The sequence below is a fragment of the Sphaerodactylus townsendi genome, linkage group LG01, assembly GCF_021028975.2.
Source record: "Sphaerodactylus townsendi isolate TG3544 linkage group LG01, MPM_Stown_v2.3, whole genome shotgun sequence".
NCBI classification, from domain to species: domain Eukaryota; kingdom Metazoa; phylum Chordata; class Lepidosauria; order Squamata; family Sphaerodactylidae; genus Sphaerodactylus; species Sphaerodactylus townsendi.
This window is the reverse complement of record NC_059425.1, coordinates 114,569,409-114,593,806: the sequence shown is the minus strand read 5'-3', so window position 1 is coordinate 114,593,806 and position 24,398 is coordinate 114,569,409. Positions and strand designations below refer to the sequence as shown.

Below are 24,398 nucleotides of genomic sequence, written 5' to 3'. Positions count from 1 at the left end.
GTCATCCCACACCTGACTTTGCTTGGAGGGCACCACCCACTTAGAGCCGGACCAGCCAGGATGATACAGCAGCTTCAGGGCTCCTCCCCAGTCAGCTGACCACTCAGAAAGGGGCCAGGAACAGAGCCACAGATTGCAGAAAATGCTGGTGTCACATGGGAGGTGGAGGCCACCAGCTGCAGATGAGGCCTGGTGCAGGGACGGGCTCACCCCTGCCAACCCAGCACAGGCAGACATGTGGCAGGGGTGTGGCCTTGTTAAAACAGGCCGTGCCCGCCCCAGGATCAGGAACAGAGCTGGTGATTTGGGGTTGGCCCAGATAAGAGTACAAACACCAGGGGAAAGGGATAAAAGGACAAATGAGGGAAAGCATGGGGTGGGGGAAGAAGGAGGGGGAGATATGGTTAGAGTGAGTGATAAGCAGCATGGCAGAGAATGAGAGCAGAGTGAAGGAGTGGAAGAAGAGGAACAACTGGCACACAGGAAGAGAGGGTGCAGGGGTGGTGGCTTAACTCATAGAAGGGTGAGGAAGGCCAACAAGCAGAGCCAGTCAGGACCCCTTCAGGCAAGCTGTGGGTTAAATGTTTACAACCCATAAGGACACGCCCCAGAGACTGCGGACAAGGTGTACACCACCTGGGTATGGGATGGCGGAATGGGTTTTACCACTACCACTGAGGTCCAAAGGGCAGCGTGTCACACCTAAAAAAACTCAAAAGCCTAGCTTAACCAATAGCGTGGCTGCACAGTGGTAGGAAAGACATGTGACTGTGCCACCAGCCAAATCATCTGGAAGTTTATTTTACTCACCTGCACCTGTACTCTGCTTGCTTAGTTTGAGTTAAGTATTGAGAGAGAGCGTATTATTTTTGTATTTAGTGATTACATGTAATTTGACAGTGGATAAATGAGTAATGAAATAATAAACAAAAATGTGCTAGTTATAAACTCTTCGATTAGCACTGATAAAAAATTGAGTGATGTGCATCCAGAAACATTTTCTGAGAGTGGCACTAACAGTCAAGTGATGTGCAGCTGGGCACGAGTTCTGAGAGTGCCACTAACAAACAACTGTTCAATATGTTGTCTACTACTCCTACAAAAAAATAAATTGGACCTGACAGTATTCTGAGGATTACATACAATTCGGTTTCATGAAGGGTGCTGATGACAAACCATTATGTTTATTTGTTATGCAGTACTTTCAAACAAGTCCATGAGACCTTCAAAGTTGAAGCAGCACTTGGAATTGAAACATATGAACTGCAGTAACAAGGCAATAGATTTCTTTATAAATAAAAAGAGAGAATTAATAGCTACATCTTCAAATTTTTCTCATGGCACTCAGTCTGAAAACCTTGTAATAGCTTCTTATGAAATATCAAAATTAATTGCTGAAACTTACCCTCACACAGTTGCCGAGAAATTAATAGTTCCAACAATGAAAATTTTAGCATCTTGAATATGTGATAAAACCAAGTAAATATGCTGACACTATCAAATAATACAATGAAGTGTAGAATTATGGAGATGGCAGACAATATCGAAGAAACTGCCGTAGGTCACTTAAAAGAGTGCAGTTTTTTTCCTTGCAAGTCGATGAAAGTACAGACATATTGGACAATGCCAATCTAATGTGTTTTGTGAGATACAATTTTGACAATACAACTCACGCAGAATTTCCAAACCTCTGACAACAAGAACAACTGAACAAATTTTTAATTTGATAAAAATTAAATCAATCAAAATGGCACTGAATGGAAGAAATGTGTAGGGCTGAGTAGCAATGAAGCTTGCGCAATGGCAGGCACACGTATTGGACATTTTCCGAAGATCAAAGCCATAGCACCAGACTGCATGAGTACATTGTAGCATTCACAGAGAAGCATTGGCCATCAAAAAATGTCATTGCTTTTAACTGCAACTATGATATGCAAGAATGCGTAAAATTTATAAACTTTATAAAATCTCGTCTGTTGAATTCAAGAATATTCTCAAACTTGTGCAAAGAAATGGAGACTGAACATGAACATCTTCTTTTACACTGCGAAGTGCAACAGTTATCAAGAGGGAATGTTTTATGAAGACTTATTGAAATGAAGGAAGAAGTTTTTATGTTCTTAGACCAATGTCCCCAAATGGCTAGAGATGTAATATTTGAATTCAAAAACAGATTTCATGATGTTAATTGGTTAATCAAGGTATCCTACCTTTGTGACATTTTTGATTTTTTGAATAATTTAAATGTGACATTACAAGGTAACAATGTGACTGTATTTAAAGTGCAAGAGAAGGTAGAAGTTTCAATTAAAAAACTCAATTTTGTGATCCCGTCATGTCAAAGCAGGGAATTAGAAAGCTTTTACAAATTACAAAAAGAGAATAATATGAGTTCCATTCCCGATGATATTTCAGCTGCTATCAAGGAACATCTGCTAGGACTGCAGACAAGTCTGAAGGAAGATTTCCCCCCAATCAACAGCAAAAAAACATGGTTAAGGAACCCTTTTACAGTTAATGTAGAATCTGAGACAGAATTACCAGATTCAGATATTGAATCTATAATTGAACTGTCAAGTGATACAGCGCTCAAAGACATCTTCAACAGAATACCACTGATGGATTTTTGGCTGTCCTGTCATCAGGAGTACCCAGTTTTAGCAGAAAAAGTGATAAAATTTCTAATGCCTTTTGTCATAACCGGTAAGTGTGAAACAGATTTTTCAACACTGGTTTTCCTAAAAAAATAAATATAGAAATCCCTTGGAAGTCGAACCGGATTTAAAAATAAAGTTATCACCTTTTTCTCCAAACCCGAAGTTTCAAGTTAATAAGAAACAGCTTCACACTTCTCATTAAGAAATGGTTTGGTTATGTAATAAATTATTTAGTTTGATTTCTTTACATTTTTGTAAGAGTAAGGAAACGGAATCCCTGATTTTAGCCACTCAAGAACAAGCCATTATAACAAATTCAATCAAGGCCAGAATCAAAAAATCTTCGGATGATGCAAAATGCAGATTGTGAAAAGAAGCTGACAAAACTGTAGATCATGTTCTCAGCTGCTGCAAAAAGATTGCCCAGACTGAGTACAGAGGCACAACTCAGTGGTCAAGATGATCCACTGGAATTTATGCAAGAATTACAACATAAGATTGGCTAAAAACTGGTGGGAACATTGTCCAGAGGAAGTAATGGAAAATGAGAAGGTCAAGATCCTGTGGGACTTTCGATTCCAAATTGACAAAGAGATGTAATTGGCACCCTGGGTACCATTCCGAAAACATTAGGGCAGAACTTGAAACATCTTCAAATTGACAAAATTATCATCTGTCAAATTCAGAAGGCAGCCCTACTGGGATCTGCACAAATACTATGTCGATACATTACAACTTCCTAGGCCTCTGGATGTGTCTCGAATTGTAATGAAAGCCAACAACCAGCTAAGAACTGGCAGCTGTGAAATCAACTAATAATAATGATAATAATAAATGAAAACAATGGTCATTCAAATTTGTTTTATTTTACTACTAAATAGGCCATACAAATTTTAGTGAGTCACGGAGGAGAGGTATTAAAATAACGGGTCCATGGGGAAAAAAAGTTTGGGAAACGCTGACTTAGAGCATCTGATTCATAGAAGGTCCCAAATGGAATTCCTGGTATCTCCAGTTAAAATAATCACATTGTAGATGTAAAAAACCACTATCTGAGATATTGGAAAGCCACTGCTGGTCAAGCAGACAATACTGACCTTAATGCCCAACATATTGAAAGTCCAATCCAAGGCAGTTTTGTGTGGTCAAAAGGGCTTGCACATAATATTTAAGTTTGATTCATAGGTCGCCCTTCCCCAAATGAGCTCAGGGCTTTTGCATGACCAAATTGTATATTTTACAAACTTTCCCAATGAGGATGACATCAAATTATTTATGCAGAAAAATAGCCTCTGGAGGCATGTGGAGTTATGCAATTCACTAGGCTGCAGATAATATCATAAATCCTAGACAGGAAGCACCACATTAGCACTCAAATTTCCTGTGACTTAACATTTATCATTGTGATTCCAGTAACACTTCCACATACTTCAACATCAACCATCTAATGGGACAGGAGGATTTAAAATATAAAATTCTAAAGCACCCACTGAGTGCTGTTAATTTCAAATTTCAAAACTAAAGAGAAAGTCTGATTAACAACTGCTGTCATTCACTAAAGCAAGCTCCCTGATATCATTATTGCATCTATTTTGATTCTACTTTTTTTGTTTAATTTAGCATGCACAGGAACAACAATGGTGACATTTTAATTTTGACTTCCTCTCTGGAATGGCAGATTAACACACATGAGAATTATTGAACAACAAAGCAAAAGGGGAGGATCATTTGATACAGTGACTATTTGATACACTCTGATATCTAAATATGAAAAAGGAAATCTGAATGGTGTATTATCATGTTTTTACTCTGAGATATTTTATTATTTAATTTCCGTTATGAAAAATCTTGTTTTATTTTGATTGAATCATTGTGTTATTACTATGGTTTATTTGCTGCTATAAGGACAAAGTTAATGAAAAAGGAAACAAAACTGCATCTCTTTTGTCCAGTATAAAAACTCAGCAATTGGGGTTAGGGAAAACTTTTGCAACCATCACAGCATGCCTCCAGTTAGGAATACCTTTTTCACTTTCTTCTTCATCTTCAAATATGAGATCCGATAGCAATGAAAGACTGCCATAAACCCAACCAGTGGTTTCTTCCACAGCACCATGTATTATTCTCAGTGGGTCAGTAGCAAGTTTATTCACAGAACGTCCTGAGGAGAAAACAGAAAGACACACAAGATTGGAAAATTAAATTAATTTGATTTTAGCAGATATAAATGATTTGTCATAATCAGAGACACCAACAGGAATAGGAGAAGCTTCCATGGAAGATTGTAACACAAGATTACTGAACCTGAATTCATTTATGAATTCACAAATTCCCTCACCTATAAATGAGAAGGGTAAGCCAATACAGTGTGCCTCTGCTCGTTGTCTGTATGCAGTGGTGGGATTCAGCCTATTCGCACCTATTCGGTAGAACCAGTAGCTAATTTTTTGTCTAGTCCAGAGAATGGTTGTAATCTCACTACTGAGTCCTTTCTGAACCGGTTGTTAAATTATTTGAATCCTACCACTGTCTGTATAGTTCTTGCCCCTTCCAGTCAGTACTGTGGTGGGATGACCAAAAACCCTATCCAGTGTTGCAGGGCCACTCTGCACCATTGCCGCTGGCCAGAAGAGCTCCTCATTGTGTTCCTCCCCTTTCCAGCCCTGTGCAACAAATGTGGCCTTCAGGAGAATTGAGGCCAGTGCTTTTCAACTTATACACACACACACCTAAGCAATGTATGCTGCAGCTTTCACTCAGGTAGTTGACATTATGAAAAAAAGGCCAGAGCTTCTAGAAGTTTAATAACTGTTTCAAAAATTTTCAAAATGCAATTTTCTCACACACCAAAGTGCTTTTTCCAAAATTCCTTTTCAACAGCTATTAAAAGCATCAGACCTCTGCCCTGTATTTGCTTTTACAGAGACATTCACAGTAGCAATATTAAGCAAGCACTATAATTCTATACTTTCATTTATTGATATTTTTAACACACAATATTTATATCCTCAAAACTGAGCGTGAATGCTTCAATATGAATTCTAAATTTAGTGACCTTTTGGTGAACAAATTTGCACTCAGATGTGCAGAGGTTTCATCTGGTGAATAACCACAGGACACATCTTGGAATTAAAATGGGCCTCAGCCCTTTTTATTATCATTAAGGCAGAAGCTGGGCAAGCAAGAGGAGCACATCCATTCAGCAGCCAGTCAGCACCCTGGCTGACCCCGGCAACAACCCCAATCCCTACTGGGAAGGACAGAGAGGTACTGGGCCACCAGGGCCCCCTAACTTCTGGGGTGTCAGGCTCGAATTACAGAGGCCTCCGTGGCATGCACCATGAGTCCGCCCCACCCCAAGCCTCTTAAGGAGGCCCCCAACCGCGGGGAGGCCCAGCACACAAGGTGCTCAGCAGTGGATCTTGCAAAACAAATATCCCAAGGAAACCTTCAACAAATGATTCCAGGAATGGAGAATCACAGCAGCACCATAAAATGTTGGGTGCGAGAGCTTTAAACTCGGGTGGAAGGAAATGGTGTGTGTGTGTGGGGGGGTGCCTCTTTCTCCTCTGATGCTTTTTTTTGGTCCATGCTCTCTGAACAAAAAATGAGAAGGCAGATTTTTATAAGACATTCCCAGAATGTTTTATTTGTGCTGCGCAGACAGGACCCATGTTAATATAAGGTTAAAATTCTGAGCCCTCTCCTCTCCCAAAGGAAAGGGCAAACTGACAAAGCTAGGGTATCATTTCTTTTGGCAAATCAGAACTCAACTTCAGTAGAACTGGTTGCAAAGTTTCTGCTGCATGCTATGAAGCTTTGTCAAGCTAGCCTATTCAAGTTCTGATATTTTAGACTGTTTTAAATATCTTATGTTTTTGTACCCTATTTATATCTTTGTATTTTTTATTATAAGCCAGTAAAGGCTTCGTTGTGGTTGTTAATATTAACACCAATAAGAGCAGCATTTTCATTCTGCCCTTTGGTCCCTTGATCATGCTAGGGAAGCTCAGATAACAGAAAAGAACAAATATTAAAGACACTTCAGCATAAGTAATAAAAATACTATATGTATACATGCACCTTTTCCTCATATACGCCACAATGAATTAAAATGAATTTACTTAAAAACAGTGAGGTGTGTTTTGCATATATTGTCTCATCGGACAGATTGAAAAACAGATATTCATCTGCTTGCTACCCCAATGGATGGTTGATGCTGTCAATAATCACACAGTTAATTATTTTGCAAATTAGGAATTTCAATTAAATTAGGAAATCCAGTTACAATCCTTCCTTAAAATGTTTTTGGTGCTTACAGCACAGAAAGAGAGAGAGATTGCATAAACACAATTTGTATATTTTGTTAGTTACATTTATACCATTCTGTATATCCCAAGAAACTCAGAGCTTACATTCTCAGGTAGTCTCTTTGAATAAACTTTTGAATACAGTATTTACTTCAGTGAAGTATGCCATCAAAACAAAAGTAGAGATCATCTTGCATTTGCAGACAATTTATAATTGTTTTCTTGGTGTATAATTTTTTTTTAAGGGACGTCATCTTACATTCAGGTCCTCTTCCTTTCAAGCGAATAGGCTAGTATGATTCATACCATTCTTTCAGTCTGATTATAATATAGATAAACTAAAGTATGTAGATTTAAAAACTTTTGGTCCAGTTTACCCACCTATTTGGAACACTGGATTTCTCAGTACTTGAAGAGTATGTTACAACATTAAGGTTTCAATTATCAAATCCTATGCACGCATGTATGAACTAACCATCCCAGTTGTTTAATTGTTTTTGAAAAGACTAAAGGGGCTTTTATAAGATATTCCCAGAATATCTTATTTGTGCTGTGCAGACAGGACCAACATTAACGTCATGCTTTGCTTTAACTGGTTTTGAACTGGATTAATTTTGTTTATTATGTGAAGTTATTGAAAACGTTGATGGTGAATATATTTTCTCTGGTTTTTTAATGCTCCCTGAAAGTTATTCTTTTTAAAGCAATCTTTAAAGCATGCCAGATATGTATGAAGTGTGAACAAAATAAAATGGGTTTCTTGCCTCTAGGGATCTCTGCTTTCCCCTTATCTGTGTCAATATCAAGTTGATGTATTCCTATGGGAACAAAAGACACAGGAAGTAAGAGTAGGAAGATGAAAGGTTAAGCTGGATATTTTTTATACCTGCCATTCTCTTGACCCATTCCCTACATTCCTACAGGCTCATGGCATTTTCCTATTGAATGTTACAGTTACAATCTTTCCCCAAACCACTAAGGCTTTTTTCCCCTTCCAATATATTTCATTGCAACGGTAACTTCTTTTTATGAATGAATCTCTAGTTTGTGATGCCAGACATAAGGGCTGTTTCACATATTACAAAAAGCTAGCATACATCCACTTCAATTGCAATGGACAAAGTTAAACTGTACTTTACAAAATATTAGGCATTTCTAAAGATGTTCTTGGTCCTGTTCTCTGCTCTGTACAATAGCTTTTATTTAGGTTCAAAGGTCTATTCAGATTCAAAGCTAGCTTTAGATGTAACAGAACTAGATTTAGCTAATGAGTACTTTGCTAGGAACACTTTGTGCATGTCATATTCTAGGCCAGTTTTCTGGGGTATATTGATAAATAGCTGAAACAAAATAGAAATTTGAGTCAGGTTAGGTCAGGGTGAGTTTTTTAAGTTTATATTTCTCAGTCAGCCAAATCTTTCATCCTTCTGAGGTTGGTAAAATGCTTGCTAAGCATAAAGTGTAGACAGAGAAGACAATGTCAAACTACCTCATAAACGTCATGATGAGACGTCCATGTGTCAGCAATGACCCAGTGCTTCCACAGGGGGCAACCTTTACCAATTTTACCTATTTCAATTCTAAGGAAATGTTCACATGTATTAAACCATTTGGCATTACATCTGATAAGACATGAGGAATGCAAAACTCCAGGCAGGACCTGGGGATCTCCTGGAGTCACAGCTCATCTCCAGACGACAGAGATCTGGCAACCTTAAATCACATTCAAAAGCCTTGTTACAAGAACTACTAAATTCATAAACAACAAATCCTTCTTTTTGTATCATGCACTTAATTCAAATTTCTTATGATATAAAATGCTACATCTTAATCCAAGGCCATTTCCGCATGGCCAAATAACAGTGTCCTAGGGATGGAAAAAACGCCCTAGGATGCTGTTTGCATAGGAGGCGCTGCTGCATCACAGCAGTGCCGTCCTGGCCCTGCCGGAGTGGCGCGAAGGCGCGCTTTAAACCTCGCTAAACCAGTGAGGTTTTTGCAAAGCGGCGCCTTCGGGCCAGCGCTGTGCGAACAGCACCGGCGTGAGGGTGCTGCTTTCAGCCCCTTCGGTGTGTGCAAGGCACTTACCTTGCGGTCCTGTTCAGCTCCGGACGGCTTGAAAGACATGCCCACACTGCCTTCTGACCCACGGGGGTTGGAGGACAGTGAGGGCATGTCTGTGCAGCTGTCTGGAGCTGAACAGGACAGCAAGGTAAGTCCCTTGCACCACACCCTGGGCGGCTCCATGTGGAGCCGCCCCTGCGGGCAGCAGTGTTGTCGGGGCTGCCCGTGCAGGGCCATGCGAGCAGTCCTGACGCCCCACCGACTTAATTTAAGCCAGTGGGACACCGCTGCCGCCGGCTGTGCAGAAACAGCCCGACTGCAAATAGAGGGTGAAGTAGTTTGGCAGCTTGACTCCCCAAGGATGACTGATTCAAGTATGAATGAGATACAGTCATTTTGAGGAATATGTAGAGAGAGCTACTTTGTGACAACCTCCAATAAAATGTTTTTTTTAAAAAAAAACCCTCGAAGAACATTTGTTGCATCGGGTCATTTGACTCATTTGTACTATATTAGAGATTGAACAAATCTGAACTGCTACATTTGTAACTGAATTTGATAGTCACACCACAAAATTCCCATTTGTTTCACGATTTGTCATGGATATTGTACTTCAAAACCTTAAATTTCAGATCCTGAAAACTGTTTTTTTTTAAGTGTCAAACTCCATCCCTAAAACTATGTATTTGCTGTTTTTAAATACCAGGATGTGGTGGCCCATGGTGGGGTTCCAAATTCTGAAACATTTTGCGCTGTTGCCATTCTTAGACTCAGACTGTATACATATATATGCAGAGACGGACCTGACTTACAGGCACACCTTTGAGAGCCCAGAGAACCAGGTAGTGCAGTTCACTGGTACATTTTGCTTGGCTACCCCGCTTCTCTGCACTGCCTGAAAACTGGACAAATCATTATAAAATTAGTTTAACTATTATTAGGACTGAGATATTCCACAGACCTGAAAGATAACTTTTGACTCCTGGATGCCTTACTCATCTATAACAAGCAGTATTTTTGTGTGACATTCAGAATTGCCAAAAGAGACATTCATAGCACATCTTACTGTGGATCAATTTGCTTTGACCCAATTAACTTCAAATGAAGCACAGGGTGTAATTGGTTTACAGAAGTGTGGTCAACCAATCGTGAGAGTGCAGCAGGCAACTTTACTCAGCTGTACCTTACACTTTCAGCATTTTGCTGTGACTGATCCACCCATTCTTCATATGGCCAGTGTGAAATTAGCTGATTGCTGCAGTCGAGCCAAGCAGAGTAGGGAGGGGATTGCCAAATTGACTAAGTGTAAAGTCCCCCCCCCCTTTTTTTGCCTGCTCTGTGTTGTCTCTGGGGGCAGAGTTAGGGTTAATTAGATAGGCCTAGTTATAAAACTGCTACAATGAGTTTGAAGGAACAGAGTCGGTTGCTCAGAATAGGTAGGGTTAATTGGCAATCACCTTGACACTCTGGAGTGATAGTGTGCAAAACAGGCCACTTCATGCCTTGTGGCTGAATGTTGTATGAAAGAGCATCCCTGGAAGGAGGCTTGCAGCATATCAAGGAAGAGGGATGAAGTTTAGCATCTTTCTGCGCATACAGCTGAGCAGGCAATGATAAGCAAGGCCAGTAAAAGTATCAGCAGAGTTTGGAGTCAAGGTGGATCTGCCCCAAAAGCAAACCAGATGAATGCCTAGTAGAGCATACCCTCAAAATTGTCATGGTGTGGGGTTTTTTTGGAAGAAACAGTGATGCAGCATCAGTCATTTAATTAAAAACTAGTTGAATCCATATTTTGTTTTTGTATCAACATGGGGGGGGTGAGGGGGTGCTGAGATGGGGTTACTAACTCCTATGTTCTGGCTGGAAATCTCCCACTATTACAATTTATCTCCGGGTGACAGATCAGTTCATCTGGAGAAAACGACCATTTTGGAAGGTGGACTCGATGGCATTATATCCCACTGAAGTCCCTTTTTTCTCCAAAACCTGCCCTCCTTAGGCTCCACCCCAAATCTCTAGGTATTGCCCAACCTGGAATTGGCAACCTTATGCTGAGTCAATGAGGGAGCAGCAGTGGGGTAGTGGTTAAGAGCAAGTGTACTCTAATCTGGAAGAACCAGCTTTGATTCCCCGCTCTGCTGCCTGAGCTGTGGAGGCTTATCTGGGGAATTCAGATTAGTCTATACACTCCAACACACACCAGCTGGGTGACCTTGGGCTAGTCACAGCTCTTCTGAGCTCTCTCAGCCCCACCCACCTCACAGGGTGTTTGTTGTGAAGCGGGAAGGGAAAGGAGATTGTAAGCCCCTTTGAGTCTCCTATAGGACAGAAAGAGGGGATATAAATCCAACTCTTCTTCTTCTTCTTTTGCAGAAATGAAAACAGCAATTTTTAAAAGTTGCTTTCCATTAGGCTATTTAATTTTTAAAAAATGATTTGCAAACTCTTTAATGCTAGAAGCCTTCTGAAGGTGACCAGGGGTAATTCAAGCAAAATCAAAATGTAATACAGTATTTAGCCCTACCTGATAAAATCCAAAATTACTCTTCTAGAGTAATGAGCTGTAAGAAAATTGTGAGTTTGCTTGGATTTTCTTTGTTAAGCACATTCAGTGGTGGCAAAAAGTTTTTGTATCTTTTAAGAATTGTTGTGAGGATTAGGCAACATTACATCTTCTTAAACCCTGTGTGGATTTGAAAACTAGTTCTCATGCTTATTACATCCAAACTGGATTAATCTAATTCTTTCTCTGTAGCTTTCCAACACTGCTGCTGTGAAAACTGCAGTTTTGGCCAAAAGTGAAAGCCAAAATTATCTTTTATACTAAAAGTCACCAGCCACATTTCCCCAACTCAAAATTATCTTCAGCTTATATTGTCCTTTACCAATAATTTTAAAAACGGGATCTTGGATCTCTTAGCAGCCTCAAGCAGAACTACTCAAAATCATGCTCAGATTTATTCAATGGGGCTTACTTCCATTAAAGTGTGTTTAGGATTGAATTGTTATGATGATGACAAGGATGACATTATGGGATTTCAGCAGTGATAAAAAAGAAAGGTATTACTGAAAATTATAAGATGAGCTGCTACAATGCACATGCAAAGTATCTTTTATATGTAAGGTACCCGATTTAGGTAAAATTAATCCTCAATAATCAGAATGGGGTGAAAGGTTTTATATATCCCCTCAGAACCTCAAAAGATGAATTTATCATAGCCAGTGAATCATAAACAGTTAATTATAAACAGTTAAGATGCATGATGATTTAAGCGTGCTGTGTTTCTTTTCATATCATAGTATTGTTATTGTTTATGGAGTTATGGACAAATCTGTAATTTCTGTTTTGCTAGTATCAAAAGTCCAGGGCTGCTGGGGTGAGTGGAGTAAGTATTCAAAATTCCCTGAGCTCAAGTTGCTCTGGGTCCAGTGGTGAAGCCACCAGGGGGCGGGGGTGCACCACACATCGAGCGCATGGATTTGGGTCACATGGGGGGCACAAAATTTCCCCCAGCCCCTCCCCTTTCCCCATGCCCCCCGCTCACCTGCCCACCCACGGTGCCCCCCCCACTTACTTTAGGAAACCGAGCAAGCCGGAGAACAGTCTTGCCTGTGTGGGAACTACATTTCCCAGGAGACCCTGGGAAATGTATTTCCCACCAGAACAGGAAGGCCTGTTCTCCAGCCTGCTTGGTTTCCTAAAGTAAGTGTGGGGGGGCGCTGCAGGGGGCGGGTGGGTGTGATTTCCCCCCCTTATGGCACTCCCCCTGCAGCGCCCCCCCCCCACAGTTACTTTAGGAAACTGAGCAGGCTAGAGAACAGGCCTTCCTGTTCTGGTGGGAACTACATTTCCCAGGGCCTCATGGGAAATGTAGTTCCCACACAGGCAGGCCTGTTCTCCAGCCTGCTTGGTTTCCTAAAGTAAGTGGGGGGGCGCCGTGGATGGTGGGCGTGATTTCCCCCCACAGCGTCCCCCTGAGGCACCCCCCCACACACTTATTTTAGGAAACTGAACAGGCTGGAGAACAGGCCTGCCTGTGTGGGAACTACATTTCCCAGGATACCTGGGAAATGTAATTCCCACCAGAACAGGCCTCCAGCCTGCTCGGTTTCCTAAAGTAAGTGGTGGTGGTGGTGGTGGTGGTGGTGGTGGGCGTGGGCGTGGGCATGGTGGGCGTGGTGGGTGTGATTTCCCCCCCACAGCGCCCCCCCTGAGGCGCCCCCACATACACTTACTTTAGGAAAATGAGCAGGCTGGAGAACAGGCCTGCCTGTGTGGGAACTACATTTCCCAGGATTCCCTGGGAAATATAGTTCCCACCAGAACAGGCCTCCAGCCTGCTCAGTTTCCTAAAGAAAATGGTGGTGGTGGTGGTGGTGGTGGTGGGTGCCACAAGGGGATGCCACGGGGGGGGGGGGTGGCATGAAAAAGCCAGAGTGTGCACCGGGTGCACTCTGGCCCAGCTATGCCTCTGTCTGGGTCTCACCTGCTTTATTTTGCTTTCCTTAGAGAACATGGCAGCATGTATAGTGGTACTCGGCTTAGACTGAATTCATGGCTTCAAAGGCAAGCCTCTTTAGGAATCCATTTTTTTCTCACTCAATGTGCTTCACTTGAAATTAAATGAACAAGGGAATTTCCTAGTCAGTAAAAGGCAGTTTCATACAATCTCTCTTGTTCTGTGTGGCATGTTTTAACTGTATGTTTCCTTAAGAGTTACATGGGAAAAAAATTGGGCAGGCAGAGGAAATTTTTAACAATGGTCCTGTGATAGATCTTTGGAGGCACGGAAAGCAACTGTTTTTCAGTTTAGTTTCAAGTGCTCCCTCAAAACATTTTTCATTTAAGCCTTTAAGTCCTGGCTGTAACTGACAGCTATACAAAACCCTTCAAAGATTGATTTTTAATGCTTTGGAGCCTGGAGGTCAAGGGGAGCTGTGGAACACCTAGGCTTCTCTGATTAAGTTTACAGAAGTTCCCTAACATCAATACGCTAATGCTAAGCAGAACCCATTCAGAAATCCTTGGATGCAAGATAGTCATAACCCATGTGACTAGTAACAGTTTGGCTTTGTCCCAAACCTCACCTGCAGTCACCTGAGCTGGAGACTTGAGGGCTTAAACAGAACATATAAAAAACAAGCTTCAGCTGAAGTGGTTATGATTAAAAGCCAATCCAGACAAGGCCTTGGAAAATGTATTTTCCCTTTCTGTACAAGAACTGTGGGTACACCTAGAACAGAGGTCCCCAACATGTGCCTGTGGGTGTGATGGCACGCTCTGACATCTCTCCTGGTGCCTGCCTGGTGTTTTTAGAAAGTGGGTTTGGCCAGGTGGAGCTTTTGCCCAGCAATGGTTCCGATTGAGCACTGGAGATTTGATTGGCTTTATGGACTTTTTAAAACATTGCTTTGACAGTAGCTTGACAGCACAGCACAAGGATATTCACTTTTTGACCGAAAGAAATCTGTAGCAGCCATTTTGTGGATGGCTGCACCTCCTGCAGCAGGCATTTTATGTCTGTGCCCATTACAATGTATAAGAATTCCAAAAGTGTCCTCAGGCTCAAAAACAGTGGTGGGATTCAGCAGGTTTGCACCACTTCGGCAGAACCGGTTGTTAAAATGGTGCTTGTAAACAACCAGTTGTTCAATTATTTGAATCCAACCACCAGAACCGGTTGTTAAATAGTTTGAATCCCACCACTGCTCAAAAAGTCTGGGAACCCCTACCCTAGTTCAAATTAGGACTGGGGGATTTTAACAGTCCCCTGCTCATATTATTTTCTTCACCTCAGAAGTATCTTCAGTGCTAGGATTGGGAAATTCTGGAAATTTGGAGGTGGAGCCTTGGAAGTGTAGAGTTTGGGGTGGGAATGCACCTCATTGGGGAGTAACACCATGGATTCTATCCTCTCAAACAGCCATTTTTTTCTGGGAGAACTGATCTCTGTAGTCTGGAGATCAGTTATACTTCTGGGATATCTCTAGGTATCACTGGGCAATTTTGCCCAGTGATGATATTAATAAAATAGCAAGCTGAATATTCTCCCCAATAAGGCAAATAGTAGTTAAAAGCAAGGGAAAATAGTATGGCAGTAGTTATTCCCCTCTGGTCTGCCCCAATCTACATGGATTTTTCAGCATCACATCTGGTTTGACCTATGCTTTAGCCTCAGCCAAGAGGTTTCCTGCTCCTAATACTTGCAGATGTCTGTGGTGATCCCCAAGGGCTGAATCAGAGACTGCACAGTTCTCCTAAGCACTAAAAAAATGGACCTTTGAAGCCTTTAAGAAATTTTATATTTTTCCCTCTGAGCTTTCTTGTTTTCCAGAACTTGGGAGAAAAGCAAAGAAACAATAGCAATTCTGCTGTTATTTGCTTAGCAGTTTGATGATAGGTTTCCCCTTATTGACCATGCAAATCAAATTTCAAAAAAGTTCATCTCTAATTAGTTATCATTGTGCAGCATAGAAGTGGCTAAAAGATTGGTCTGCACAAATTACCTTTTCACTTTGTTTCCTGCTCTTTATGACAGTACTGTGGGTTAAACTTTAGTCTTCAGTTCAGTTCTGCATTTGTGAAATAATTATGAGAGTCATATCGTAACTGTTTTAGATGAATTGCAAAGATTTGTTTAATAATTGATGTTTTCCATTTATATGTGAAGATAGCAATATACTGAGTGCAATTAAAATATTTACAAACATGGGCAGATTGATGCACATGGATTTTAAAAATGCAGACAGGTTTAAAATGATCTGTCTAATAACAGGCTATTGTATGTGAATACTTTTACACTGATTTTGTCAGATCTGAAATATATTAAAAATCTTCATTACAGAGAGTACTCAACACATTTTAGTACAGCATTTGTGCCTACATCAAGAGAATATGATACTTTGATGAATATTTTTATAGGGCTTACATCATTCCTAGTCTTTATTTATTTATTTTATTTATTTATTATTTCGATTTTTATACCGCCCTGTCCCCGAGGGGCAGGGCGGTATAAAAGAGAAAGTAGACAGTATATGTCTACTTATAAGAAAGTAGACAGTATATGTCATAAGAACTTTTTAAAATTAATAGAGAGGCTGACAAAACTTATCAGGCCCACTGACCATTATGCCTTCCTTTTGGTCCAGATGGGAATCAAAGACACTGCAAGACATAGCTTTTAGGATGTCACAAGGGGTTATGAGGTAGGGTAAGAAGTTGAAAGATCTGGATCTCATTTTGTCATTTTGTCAGTACTCCCAGTTGAAGGACATAATCCATGGAAGGTGAGAAGAATATTGGAGATAAACAGCTGGTTTCACAGATGGTTCTGTTGAGAATGTTTGACTTCTTGGACCATAGTCTGTGGTTTCATGAAGATAGATGTCTGCCAAGGGATGGGTTGCACCTCACAGCTATTGGCAGAAAGATTTTTGCTAAGAGGATCACAAACCTGGTCTGGAAGGCTTTAAACTGAGCTTTTTTGTGGGAAGACAGTATTCTTGAAGGCAGGAATTCATCAAGTGCTGGACATAATCGTCCACATGTTATAGAAAAAACAGAGCAAACTGTCCAAGAACCCAATATGTTTAGCCTGAAGAAGAGAAGGTTAATGGGTGACATGATAACCATGTTTAAATATTTGAAGGGATGTCATATTGAAGAGGAAGCAAGCTTGTTTTCTGTTCCAGAGACTAGCACAAGGAGTAATGGATTCAAACTGTGAGAAAAGTGATTCCACCTAAACATTAGGAAGAACATCCTGAGGGTTAGAGCTGTTTGACAGTGGAATACACTGCCTTAGAGTGTGGTAGACTCTCCTTCCTGGAGATTTTTAGCAGAGGCTGAATGGAGTGTTTTGTGTGTTTCTGCATGCCAGGGGTTGGACTGGATGCCCTTGTGATCTCTTTCAACTCTATGATTCTTTATTGTTTATTGATTGTCCCATCCTTTTGATTGTATTGACTCACTCTGTGTAATCTGTCTTGAGTCCAAGTGAGAAAAGTGGACTATAAATAACACAAATAAAATAAATAAATATACCATTCACTACAAGAAATTCTAGTTTAACTGACTAACAGCAAACAATAATTGCTTAATTTATCATCAGGCCAAATGCCGCATTTCTGAATATGCTGGCCCATCTGTTTTTACTACTTGCCTGAGAGGAAAACAGTGTTTTCAGCTATTCAGCAGAGCATAATAAATAACAATGGGCTACATTTGGCTTTCTTTGTGGCCCACCAGACCTAAATCAAACCAGCTCCCTTTTGTCTGCTTTAATTAACATTTGTCTCACAAACTATATGGAATTTTTACTATATTTAATACAATTCCACTATCAGTGGACAGTGAGTATTCTCAGATTTACTGAACTTCATATATGCAAGGCATATCTGCATGCTGCTATTGGCATTTCAGTGCAACAAATACTAAAGCCTGATCTAGTAGGTGATCACAGTATAAAGCATTAGATTTACTTAACTTTTTTCACACTTCCTTCTTTCATTATATTGCTATCAAGTATGAAATAATACTTTCATGTTAAACTATATGCATTTTGGCTACATTCCTTGTGTAAGGTAAGTAGTAGTCACTGGCGTAATGCCCATTGGGCAAGGAGGGCAGCTGCCCAGGGCATCACCTTGTGGGGGGCATCAAAATGCTGGGTTCGTTTTGGGGTATTTTAGTGGTTTTCCATTTTTGGCCTGCAGGGGGCGCAGTTTTTAGGCTAGCGGCACCAAAATTTCAGCGTATCATCAGAAGACTGTCCTTATGCTACCCCCCATGTTTGGTGAGGTTTGGTTCAGGGAGTTCAAAGTTATGGACTCCCAAAGGGGGTGCCCCTATCCCCCATTGTTTCCAATGGGAGCTAATAGGAGATGGGGGCTACAGTTTTGAGGGTCCATAACTTTGGCCCCCCTGAACCAAACTGCACCAAACTTGGGGGATATCATTAGGGCAGTCTCCTGATGAGACCCTGAAAGTTTTGAGACTGTGCCTTCAGAAATGTGCCCCCCACAGCCTGCAACTCCCATTGACAGCAATGCAGTAAACTCAATGCAGAACAAAGATTCTTGGGCAAATTTCTAGGATGTTCCTGCAGGGGGTGCATTTTTGGATGTATTGGCACCAGAATTTCAGGGTATCATCTGGAGATGATGGCACCCCCCAAGTTTGGTGCAGTTTGGTTCAGGGGGGCCAAAGTTATGGACCCTCAAAACTGTAGCCCCCATCTCCTATTAGCTCCCATTGGAAACAATGGGGGATGGGGCACCCCCTTTGGGAGTCCATAACTTTGGACTCCTTGAACCAAACCTCACCAGACGTGGGGAGTAGCATAAGGACAGTATCCTGATGATATGCTGAAATTTTGGTGCTGATATGTCTAAAAATTCACCCCCTGCAGGCACCAATGTCCTGGTGCAAAAAAAATTTGGTCGTGGTAGAGTGGCCGCCCATGGGGGGGGGGGCATCCAACTCAGGTTTTTCCCAGGGCTACAGTTTGCCCAGGGCTGCCTCGTTACGCCCCTGGTAGTAGTTATTGCAGGACACTTCTTGCCCTCAGCCTCCACCTTCCCGCTGCTGCCCAGAGCAGCAAAGTAAGTAAAAGGGGAGGGATCATGCCCATCGTGCCAATGTCATAATGTTACACTTGTGGACTATTCCACTGTGTATAGTATGCTGCTGTAGACTGTAGCACTGTACATAGATAAATGCTGCTGTTTGTATTATCCTACTGTATAATTTCTGCATTGTGTATCATATGTTAATACTTATGCTTTATTTCAACTTTTTCTTCAATTTCTTGGATTTCTGAAATTCTAATTCAATTACACTGCTTACTGGGATGGCCCATCCTGTTGATTGTATTGCATAATCTGTCTTGAATCTCAGTGATAAAGACAGACTATGAATGACATGAATAAATAAATAAATATCTGGTTACATAACCAGAAGTGTCATCACAGTGTTGCAATGATGCTCTAGCAGTCATTGAAATCTCTATGGTAAAACCATGGAGGCAACACTGTAAAGTCGCTTCTGGTTATGCTAGCTGAAGTGATGTTAAGACCTTTCATGGGTTGCCAACCAATTGCAACCAATTGCAAGGATAAAATATGCAGCATGGTGTAGTGGTTAAGAGCAGAGGTGTAGTGTTTAAGAGCAGAGGGATTCTAATCTGGAGAACCGGGTTTGATTCCCCAGTCCTCCACCTGAATGGCAGAGGCTTATCTGGTGAACCAGATGTGTTTCTGCACTCCTACATTCCTGCTGGGTGACCTTGGGCTAGTCACAGTTCTTCAGAGCTCTCTCAGTCCCACTTACCTCACAGGGTATCTGTTGTGGGGAGAGGAAGGGAAAGGAGCTTGTAAGCCACCTTGAGTCTCCTTTCAGGAGAGAAAGATGGGGTATAAATCCAGACTCTTCTTCCTCAGTACAGGAGGAAAGCAGGGTAAAATTGCTTTATTGAATGTGTGGACAATGAAGCACAAGGCCACACTTCCAAAGGTATGCCTGATGGTGCCCAACAAGAAATCTTTTTACCCCCTTTAAAACCACTATCCTTTCCATTAATGGAACTCATCTGGTTGTTTTTTTTAATTGACTAGGGATTAGCACAGTGCATGTGTGGCGTGAACTACAACATGAGAAACTGTACACTATATACTGTACATGCTACTTAGGATCCAAGCCACACAGTACTATTCTAAGCAGAATTGTACCCTCCTAAGTCCATTGAACTCAGTGGCACTGGGTATAATTAGATGCCAAAACTAATGTTAAAAGAAGATTAATTTTTGTTACTCTTACAATTTTACTTTGGAAACCCATAAACTCCTTCTTCACATATTGCTACTAGAAACAGAACACCTTATCTAAGTTTGTACAAAAAGAATCTTTAGCTTGGTTTAGATCACTGACACTTTTCCAGATGCCTGCCAAATGCTTTTTTTTTAAAGGATGGGGCTTAGGGTTGCCAACCTGCAGGTGGTGTCTGGAGATCTCCTGGTACTACAACTGGTTCCCCAGGCAACAGCAATCAATTCACCTAGGGAAGATGGCTCCTTTGAAAGGTAAACCCTGTGGTATTATGCACCATTGAAGTCCCTCGCCTCCCCAAACCCCACCCTCCTCAGGATCCATTCTCTATGGCCTGTTCTGCACCGGCCTGTGAAGTGGGCCTGCAAAGCGGCGACACACCAGCATACATTATGCTGGTGGAGCCCCGGGACCGTTCACACACTCCTGTGTGGGCAATCCTAGACCTGACGGAGCCTGCGGAGGCACCTTCGCATGGAGGTGCCTTCATTCTGTTAGTAAACTTACCTTTTCTTCCCTGCGCAGCTCCGCAGAGATGAGGGGACATGCCCCCGTGGCCATGTCAATGCCTCAGAGGGAAGGCATGTCCCCTTGTCTCTGTGGAGCTGTGTGATTGGCTGTGAAGATTAAAATAATGTTGTTTTCAGCTACGGCCACCATCACAATGTTGGTTTTAGTCTCTCTCACACCTCTTTCCCAAGATATCTTTATTAAAAATCACCCCACTTTCCCCCTTGGATTTCATCCATGTGTGTGGCTCCACCCCTGTGCTTACCACCCTGTGTCCAAATTCCAAAGGTGCCCACAGACTCAAAAAGTTTGGAGACCCCTGTTTTAGACTCTAGTGCAGTGATTATGTCCAGTTCTAAATACCATTTAGCAACATTTCTGCCTTTTGACCAATAGACCTGAGAAATGAAAACTCAGGCCGTTTCCACACGACCAAAAACAGCTCCCTAGGGACAGCAAAAACACTGCAGTTGTCGCTCTGGCCATGGAGGCATGTCTCCTTGCCTCCACAGAGGCTGTGCTGTGCAGAAAAGACCATAGTATTTCAAAACAGATACTTTGGAGATAGCAAGTTTTTTTCTTGGTTCACAGGAAAAGCGCCCAACAGTGTCTACCATGGGGCTAGGCAACCTCTGGCATGCATGCCAAATAGGTATTCCAGATCAAGGGCAACAGAATTGAATAGACATGGATTATACTTGTCCTTGGTTCTCAGATCTGCCCAGCTACAAGTCACCTCAGATCAGAGGCAAGTCCCTAAGGCACTGTTGAAGCTTGGCTTGCTCCCAGCGTGTCCGGCTAAATGCAAAATTTATCTCCTGTCACCTTTTATATGTGGTGCACTAACATTTCTTCAACTAGAAGGTGTTGAGTTTTGGTTTCGGAACTCAAGCTTTCTTCCCATGGCATACCTTAATGCTTGCCTTATGTTACATATCATATTTGAGTCTTACCTGCCAATGTTTTGTAATCCACCAAATCAAACATGACAATAGCCACAGCTGACCAGGTAACGATCAGGGCAACAACAAGTAGCCATGCTGCTGGCGAGCTGAATGTTGTCACAAAGTCTTCTGAAACTGACTTCTTGGACACTTTCATGTGTGGCATGGGGACAGTTCCATTCTTGCTGTCTATCACTGTAGTGGTAGATACAGGTCCTAAGAAATAACAGAGACAAAGTAAATGTTTTCGCCATTGTACTTGCCAACATTAAAGTAATGCTGTTCTAAAACTGCAGCATTGATGAAAACTTAAGGCATAACAGCTTACAACAAAGTTTAAAACAAGTAATAAAAATACAGTAACAAAAACTGCAACTACACAATCTCCTGACTTCTACAGGAAGATATGCCTTTCCCCAAGAGCTGGTGAACTGATTGGTTTGCAGATCTAGCTTCATACTTCCTTCTTCAGTGTCTTAACTCCTTAACTGCTAATGTTGCCTGGAGATTTTCAGGGTGGAGTCTGGAAAGAATGTGGAAAAGAGGGACTTCAGCATAATACAATGCTGTAGAGCCCATTCCCCAAAGCAGTCATTTTCTCCAGGCAAATTGATCTCTATTGTCTAGAAATCAACTATAATAGTGGGAGATTTCCAAGTGCCACCTGGAGACTGGCAATCCTATTAACTGCCCTCCTGGTTCCTTATATATTTATATTACAAAAAGTCAATGGCATATCTAGGGAGCCAGAGGGGCAGACGAACCAGGTGCCACATTCACGCCCCCTCCCCCCTCCTTCCCCAGAAGCAAGGAGTGACTGCCTTCAGGAAACGGCGCCCTCCTTCTCTTCTCAGGCTTCCCGAAGAGAGGTTCCAGCCTGGCCCCCATCCTGGTCACAACAACTAGAGGCTACGAAGCAAAGTGCTCGGCTGTTTTGCTAGCACTTTCCCTTTTCTCTGATTTAGCTGAACTTGAGGCATCTTAGAAGCTGGAGCAAAAGTGGTCACTGACTGGTGGACTCAGGTAGAGCAGAACCCCCCCACGCCATCTGAGGCACAGTAGCTGTAGGCAGATTGCCACTCTGCTCCACTTGACCTGAGTGGGCACACAAAAGGACTTGGAGCACTCTGCAGAAGAACCCTCCACCCACACTGCCAGCAACTTTGCTTAACAGATGACAAGAAAATGCAGGTGCCTTTTCACTGGCTGTGGACACATTGCAAGAGATAGACTTGTCCTGCTCAGGTCCCAAGTAGCTTTAACATGTCAAAGCAAAAAAGTGCCACAGCCTCTTTCCTGCCCAGCCAGTCTGAAGAAATGGGTGTGATGTTTACAACTTCATGACCTTCTTAAGGTTCCTGTTGAGCATGAGTATGTGTGCAGCTGGAGGGGTGCGGTACCCAGGCTGAGTTTTGGGCTGGGGGGAGCACAGCAGCAGGGTGAGCCCCTGGCTGGGTGCCAAGGGTAGCCCCAGGTGCCATTTTATCTAGGTATGCCCCTGCAAGAAGTAGAGAAATTGATCATTCAGTCCCCAGAATCTGGACAGCTATATCTCTGATGATAACAAGATCTCTGACAAATGGAGCTTGGACTCTTGGAAGCCCATACCTTGAAACTTTTGTTAGTGTCTAAGATGCTACTGGACTTAAATTTAGCTCATTCACTGCAGACCAACACAGCTGCCCTCTGAAACAATCTCCTGATCCCTGCCACTCTGTTGGGCTGTGCTTGTATTGTTGGCTCCTGGCAAAGTAGCAATGGAGTCCTGCCATAACCAGAACACTGCCAACTAGCAGGCAACTGACTGTCCTCCCAGTGGCTCTGGTTCTACCCCTAAATCCTTAAGAAAAACAAAGTAAGATGAGCCAATATGACAATTTCAGACAAGTCACTGCCACCTGTTTACTGACTAAATAAGAGGTACATTTTAAACCTCAAACTACTTAGCATAATTTCTTTTTTAGCAGTTGTGAACCTCATACACTGCACACAGCTCAAGTGAGTAATTGCAGTCTCCAATTTCACTATCTAATATTTCATGTTACTAAAATTAAACTCCCACAAAGTAAGGGTAAGCTAAAATAGGGGAAGACATTTTATCCTGTGAAAAGAGCCCTTTTTCTCAACCGTATAGCTTTTTAGCAATATTTTATGTGAGGCGCAACCTCCTCAAAAATTTCTGGCATTGGCCAGTAGTAACAGTGCCCCATTGCAAGCCTCTTCACAGTTCCAATTGGCTGAAGTTTTGATTTTTTTTTCAAATTGGGTTTAGTCTGTCAGCAACAGTGAGACCATGCAATCAGTAGAGATGTGTACCTGGATAATAATGAATATTATCCAAGCATATTCTTTAATACAATTAATAGAATTAAACCAGCTGTTATTTCCAATATTTCACAGCAATCAGAAACATTCTGATCTGACTATTATTCTGATGCCCTGTTTGCTTTCAGTTTCCCAGACAGAAGGAGCAGCATCAGCATGAAGAGAGAATGACTCAGTAGATACCCTGTTTCCCCGAAAATAAGACATCCCCTGAAATTAAGATGTAGTAGAGGTTTTGCTGAAGTGCTAAATATAACGCATCCCCTGAAAGTAAGACGTAGCAAAGTTTTTGTTTGGAAGCATGCCCGTCGACCAGAGCATGCAGCTGTGGAACGGAAAAATAAGACATCCCCTGAAAATAAGACATAGTGCATCTTTGGGAGCAAAGTTTGCAACATTCCTGCTGAACAAGATCATCATGGTAAACCTTTCTATGGACAGTATATAACGGCCCCAGAATCAACTGGGCCATAATTGTGACAGGGGGCAGGGCACATGGTGAGCTCCAGAGCAGTGAGAATGTGTGCCCTGGGTCGGCTGTGTGGCTGAGCCACACCCCGCCTGATTGTGTGATGCACATGAGTGTTAGGGGTGCAGCACGCTCCCTACATATTAGGCAACACGCAGTTGCTTCGGCCTTCTTCAACGCCTGGAGCAAACTGACCCACCCTCCCTCCCTATTTTGGGCATGGTTTTGTACTGCTCAGTTTGTTGCAGCCTTGGTGGTTTGGGCAGAGGAATGCATCTTTAGGGGGGGGAGGCA

At 42.0% G+C, this 24,398-nt stretch overlaps 1 protein-coding gene across 50 annotated transcripts in view; it reads right to left on the bottom strand.

The window, feature by feature from the left end:
• The window catches only part of TRDN (triadin), a 294,546-nt gene that overhangs the window by 247,586 nt on the left and 22,562 nt on the right, over positions 1-24,398 (bottom strand). For 49 of the 50 annotated variants that reach the window (XM_048491475.1, XM_048491557.1, XM_048491551.1 and 46 more), the window contains exons 2-4: positions 21,320-21,526; positions 7,732-7,785; positions 4,681-4,818 (exon numbers count right to left, since the gene is read on the bottom strand). In XM_048491475.1, the coding sequence (XP_048347432.1) occupies positions 4,681-4,818; positions 7,732-7,785; positions 21,320-21,526 (399 nt within the window). The remainder of the gene's footprint in view (positions 1-4,680; positions 4,819-7,731; positions 7,786-21,319; positions 21,527-24,398) is intronic. The other variant, XM_048491584.1, reaches the window with a different exon arrangement.